The sequence below is a fragment of the Syngnathus acus genome, chromosome 12, assembly GCF_901709675.1.
Source record: "Syngnathus acus chromosome 12, fSynAcu1.2, whole genome shotgun sequence".
Classification (NCBI taxonomy): Eukaryota; Metazoa; Chordata; class Actinopteri; order Syngnathiformes; family Syngnathidae; genus Syngnathus; species Syngnathus acus.
In genome coordinates, this window is record NC_051097.1 from 6,187,687 (window position 1) to 6,193,830 (window position 6,144).

General features: G+C 39.9%; 1 protein-coding gene across 1 annotated transcript; it reads right to left on the reverse strand.

The window, feature by feature from the left end:
* Nucleotides 1-290: 290 nt before the first annotated feature.
* Nucleotides 291-6,040, reverse strand: anxa4 (annexin A4). Its single transcript, XM_037266640.1, has 13 exons — nucleotides 5,909-6,040; nucleotides 4,151-4,177; nucleotides 3,975-4,062; nucleotides 3,524-3,618; nucleotides 2,849-2,962; nucleotides 2,684-2,774; nucleotides 2,530-2,609; nucleotides 2,360-2,416; nucleotides 2,188-2,281; nucleotides 1,478-1,573; nucleotides 1,349-1,407; nucleotides 1,148-1,270; nucleotides 291-1,024 (listed from the first exon to the last, which is right to left on the reverse strand). The coding sequence occupies exons 2-13, from the start codon at nucleotides 4,157-4,159 to the stop codon at nucleotides 968-970; spliced, it is 963 nt and encodes a 320-aa protein (XP_037122535.1). The 5' UTR covers nucleotides 4,160-4,177; nucleotides 5,909-6,040; the 3' UTR covers nucleotides 291-967.
* Nucleotides 6,041-6,144: the final 104 nt, after the last annotated feature.

The window sequence follows — 6,144 nt, forward strand, 5'->3', positions numbered from 1 at the left end:
CTAACTTTTTTTTTTTAATTCAAAAATTAAATTGGAAAACAGCAATTTACGTTAACATTATTATACATTATTTTTTGTCGTCTTGAGTTGAGTAGTAATTGTAGAAAATATGCAGGCTTTTTCTTTGTTCTCATTTCTGAGATGCTTGATAACGAACTCTTTTCTTCTCCGCAACTTTAATACTTACTATGAAACATCTTCAATTTTTTTCCATGAATAGCAATAAGAAGAGAGAAAATAAACATGGCTTTACAACACAAAGCAAAAAAGATAAATGCCAAGGTTCACTTGATTGCTGGAGGATTTTATTTTCCCATATTGAATAGGGTCATTGTTTTCTTTTATAAAGCATCACGGTGATACAGGTTGCAAAGTCATTAACTGGCAAGGTTGCCTATGAGTCATTTCGTTTTAAGCCACCATAATGAGACATCGAGTTGTGCACTATGTCAACAAAGATGGCAATATAGTTTTTTTTTTCTTTCCAGTTGTGTTAATGCCTCGCAGTTGATAAAGCAACAATGGCTACACCGTGTTTCCCTGACAACTCCCGGCTAGGGACCTCGTCCTTAACTTAATTAGAGTACACTTTACTGTTGAAAATTGTGGCTAGGCTCCTGTTAATGTAATTGAGAGGCTGACTCAACCAATGAAGAATGACTTCAATTAAACAAATGGACTTGAATGGGCGGTAACGAGACAAGAAGCCGATCACATTTGTCTTTTCCGTCAGTGAAGATGCGGAGGCGCATAGTTCGTATATCCTTTAAGAGAAGAAAAACACGGACATGTGTAAAAGGTCACTGGTCTTTGGTTTAATCGGTCTTAGGTACAGTAAAACAAGGCACGGTGGTCAGTTGAAGTTGAGAAATGTAAAGGCCGTAGGAGATGATGGGGAGGAAAGTGAGAGTCATGCACGACGTGGAACAACGTGGATGGCTGATCTTCCTCTCTGTGGTGTTTCTTTTCACTCTCCTCCACACAGTTCCAGAAGGATTTTGCGGTAGTCACCAGACGTGTCTCCCTAAAGAAATGAATGCTAGCTTAGCAGGGACAGCTAGCACCAATACACCGATGCTAGCTAGCTAGCTAACATTGGTGCATTGGCTGACTGATTGATAAATTGTCTGACAGTCGAGTATCTCACCTTAATGAATGAATGTAGAGACTTGCCGTACATCTTCAGGAACTGCGCCTTGATGTCCAACATGTCAATCTCGGCCCTCGACACCATGATCCTTATGAGCACACTGTCGGTGGTGCCCAGACCCTGCTCGCACGCGTACGATGTCAGCAAACACGTCAAAATGACATTTTGAATCATCTCACTGAAGCGAGCTATAGTCACCTTCATTGATTTGTACAGACGTTCGGCAAAGAAGGCGTGTTTGTTCCTGATACATTTCACTGGATGAAGACAACACAAAGTCAATATTTATGAGAGCCGGAAATAGCTACAGTGTTATCGGTGACACACCTATGGCCAGGAAGACATCCTCCAGGCAACCTGACATTTCCCTCTTGATGCTCTCCTCAATGTCTTTCCCGGAAATTTTTTGGTACTCTTCGAACACTGAACAAAAAAGAAATAATAATAATAAGTTGAGGAAAGAAGCAAGTAAATGGAGAGGTGTATTAAATAATACAGTGCAAGTATTCAGTGACCAACTTTTTCCATGTTTTATGTTATATTTCAAAATGAAATATAAAAGAAGTTACTTTTGACTTGAAAACCACTATTGTATATTGTACTGCGATTGCCACGAGATGACGACGATGGACTACTTTTGTCTAAATGACACCACTCAATTCATTTAAACAATGTTTTGGCAGCAGGTCGACACCAGATGGCGCCAAATCAAAACTTATTGATTGAACAAAAGCAGTGAATAGGAGAAATTTTCAGCAAATAATGGAGAATAAATTTTTTGTTTTTTAAATCTGCAGAAAGGCCAAGTTGCGTACTTCCCTTTTGGCAGTGATTTGTAGCCGTAGAAAAGCTCAAACTAAATTAGGCCGGATGGTGAGGATCACTGCACAGCCATTTTTAAACAATAAAATGTGGAAAAGTAAAGTGAATCCATTCCACATGGACTATGAGTGGCACGCAAAAAAAGTTTAATGTACAAACCCCTCATGACAGAAAGTCAAACAGAACTTGGCATTTTTACGCTTGTGCAAATATACCTCGTAACAGATGCTTCTTGTTCCTGACACAGAGTACGGTCAGGAATTTCACCTCGTCCGTGCCCCATCGAGCCTCGCCTGCCTCGTAGATTTCCTACAACCGTAACATCGATCATATTTAGGACTTCATTTTTAAATACTGTTTGTCTAAAGACCGAAATAAATTCTTTACCTTGGCATCCTGCAACACTAGGGCCTCGTTCACTTTGTCGCTTTCATCACGTCCAGCCTGTATGAGACACAATTTTTTTGTTTTATTATGTAGGTAGCACAGTGAACACTTGTTTGCGCCTCTGCCACACAGTCGAGAGGTTCTGGGTTCAAATCTCGGAGGTATCTTACCGTGAGTAAAGAGACCAAAACTCTCTGGAACATTCCTGACGTGTCTCCACACACGTCCTCCTCCAGGTTCTTGCCATGTTCTGACAGGACCCCCCAAAAAAATAATTTCAGTACTACCATTTTAGCACTCGTTGATGAGACAATTGACACTCACGTTTCTTGTAGGCTGCATTAATTGTTTGGATTTCAGCATTAGACCTGGAAGCCAGAATATCGATCAGGCACGCCTCCTCTGTTCCAGCTCCCTGTTATCACACAATATATGTTTTTCAATTTTTTTTTTTTATTGATTAGCAGCATCAAGCTTCTCAACTCTGACCTTTATGGAGGTTTGCAGCTCGTAGGCGTCGTACACAGGCGCCAGCATGAGCAGACCCAGCACCACGCTCCGGAAGTTCCCGCTCAGCTCCGAGGACAGCTCGTCGGCCAGGTCCTGAGGAGGTTTGGAAAAATCCAATTCAAAACACTACCAGGGATAATTTTGCTTTGCTTAGCTTCAAATGTTGTGGTTTGTGTTTGCAGTGTGGCTTGCTAGCAACGTGACTGCCGTGACATTTTTAGATGATGGCGAACATGAAGGTAAGCTACACACATTGACTTCCAGTAGATCTTTGTTTTAACAACTATCCTCTTTAAATCTGAAATTAATTGGAACAATACGTGTCAGTTTTGTAAAAGGCATTAAAGAAAAAAAGGCAATATGTGCCTGCCACTTGTTTTATTGATTATATGGTGTGATGATTCTTCCAGCAGATTACAACGCTCTCATTGTTCACGTTACTTTTCCAGGATCCATTTCTGCTTTTTACCCGCTAATGATTAACAGTCACGTTAGCAGCACCATGGCAACGAAATTCAAGTCTTGCATACAGAACGAAAAAAAAGTGCAGGGCGGGGAATTAAGATGTGAAAACAGATGTTTTGCAACTCTCTAGCTGTCTCCTTTTGTTTCTTTGTATAATTAGGATGGGGACGATATTTTGTTTATGCTCACCTTCCCCACCGCCTGTTTGAAGGCTTCCTTGATACGCTGCCTCTGGGCGATAGTGCGGTGCGCTAGTACCTCAACGACGACAGCCTCATCGGTGCCTGTGAGACATTTTTTTCTTTTGTTAAAAAAATAAGACAATGATCATTTTCAGTGCTCCGGGGTGAGGTGTTTTTTCCTCGTGATTCGGTCACAGAATAAGGGAAAAGCAAATTGGCCTCAACATAGAAAGCATGTGTCAGTCAGGCGAGGATGATTAAGCTAATAAAATTAACATTCCCATTCATATAGTCGCCGTTACAAACAAGCTTGAATGTTTGCTACAATGCATAGCTGTCACAAATGAGAAAAATAAATGGGCTGAAGAAAACCTGAGTAAGATGGAATTTTTGACTTTGTCAGAGAGTAGGAGGAGTTTGTTTTTCCATGGAGACACACACTATTTTGTGAGACTCACCAGCTCCCTTCATAGCTCCGCGAAGTTTCTGGGCGTCTGCCTCTGGGTCGAATCCAGCTGCCTCCGTCACTGTTCCGCGTTTTCCAATCTAGTTATTAAAAAAAGAAAAAAAAAATGAAAGGAACAACCCCATATTCAACGTGGAATAAAAAATAAAAAAATAGCAGTAGACTCACCGCTGCCATAGTGAGATGAATAGAGAGCTGCAAAATAACATAGGTCAGTTAGTAACGTGGTTGCCGTAGCAATGGATAGTATTGTTCATAGTGACCCTCATTAACCTCCAGCTCAATAATTCATGTCATTCATCGTCCCATGGAGGCTCTTGCGTGTACACCTGTCGACAGGTTCTCTTGGTCCCAGCTAATCCCATTAAGAGTTGTTTTTTTTTTTTCTTTTGTTTGAACACACCTTTAATTAAACCAACCACACTGCATAGCTCACTATTTCCTGCCCATGTGGATCCTCTTACACGGAAATGGTTGCATGATGTCTACCCATACTCCCTCAGGTTGTTGACCTTTGTAGATTTAATTTAATTGAAGTTATCTGTCAATTTAATTTGCATCTTCCACCCAATCATGGGGCACAATTCAATTTTATTTAATGAATATTTTTACGGATTATACTGCCTCTACACAATCAGAAGGCTTTGTTTACTTTTTATGTGGTTTTCTTTCTTTTTTTAAATTTAAATTATTTTACTGATGACAATCTCTTCACTCAGTTACAGGATATAATTTATTTTAATTTGTATTTATTTGTAGTTTACTTTTAAATGACATCTTAGGCTCTATTCATCCATCTATGCCATCAAAGGAAAATTCAACAAGACAAACATTAGATGATCAAATATGCAAATACTGTTAGGACATTATTCCACTCTATACTTCACAAGAGGGTCCGTGGTCTGCCACAGGATCATTTGTGTGTCGTCATCACACATTTGACTGTGTGTACATACACGCATGGGTGTGTGTTTGCTTTTACACTACTGGTACTATAACATTCAAAGTCAAGACACACAAAGAGATCAAAATTGCGTTTCCTACTATCCCACGGTGACAAGACATATTATATATATATATATATATATATATATATATATATATATATATATATATATATATATATATATAAAATATTATATTCAGTTTATGTCTCTCTGTTTCCAAAGTGCTTGTTCTCCATAGGGTGACGGCCGGGTGAGCTGCAGCCCCTCGAAGCTGCCTTTTTGGGGGCGGAGGTGGAGTACCCCAAATTAATAATGAAGGCACTTGTAGGTAAACTTCAAGTCTTCAATGGGCCACACAAATGTTTTTATCATGTGGAAGGAAGCATAGAGAGAACATGTAAAATTTGCACAAAAAGGCAGGAGATTTGAACCTACAATCTCAGAACTGACAAGCAGTCCTGCTAACTACTTTCCCTTTGTGCTGGCTGCTCTTCATTTCAGTCATGCATTCTTTCTTGTATGACCCGATCTATTTATGAATTATGGGCGGTGTGGCATTGTGTGGCATATCTGATATAATTACGCTGCAGTTACTGTATAACTGAGAAGCACAGCATGAATGTACGAACTAAATAAGGTCATATTTGATTTATACAGTCGTCATCATAAAACAATATTGCAGTATTGTGCCAAGAATTGTGCAACATTGGGAAATTTGATCAACGCGTAAATAACTTTAGATTAACTTCCCAACTCCAAAAGGCATTGCTCTCACTAAACCGAGTTGAATAGTTGCATGATTTCGCAAGACTTAAAAGACAACCCGTTAACTTGTGATCAAATTGGGCACACCCAAAAGTCATCGAGGGCGCCCACCGTGCCGCAGTCTCAACTCTATTGCGTCAAATTCAAATCCTGCAAAAAATGCTAAATATTGCTCTTAACACTTATCACGCCGCAAACGGAACAGAAGTCTTACCTGTGTCGATGACGGTGCAATCTGTACGTCAGCCAAAAGACAGCGTAAACCAGGAAACTAAGGGTTTTTATCACTCAGATGGCCCAAAGTCCCACCTACTTGGAGTCTTCTTTTTTTTTTTTGCAAAAGCATTTGCGTTATGCAGATATGTTCAAGGACCACAGCAAAACAGGAAGTCGGGGTTTCCACTTTCGCTATTTCACAATACCGACATACATATCTTAGAATGCCATATT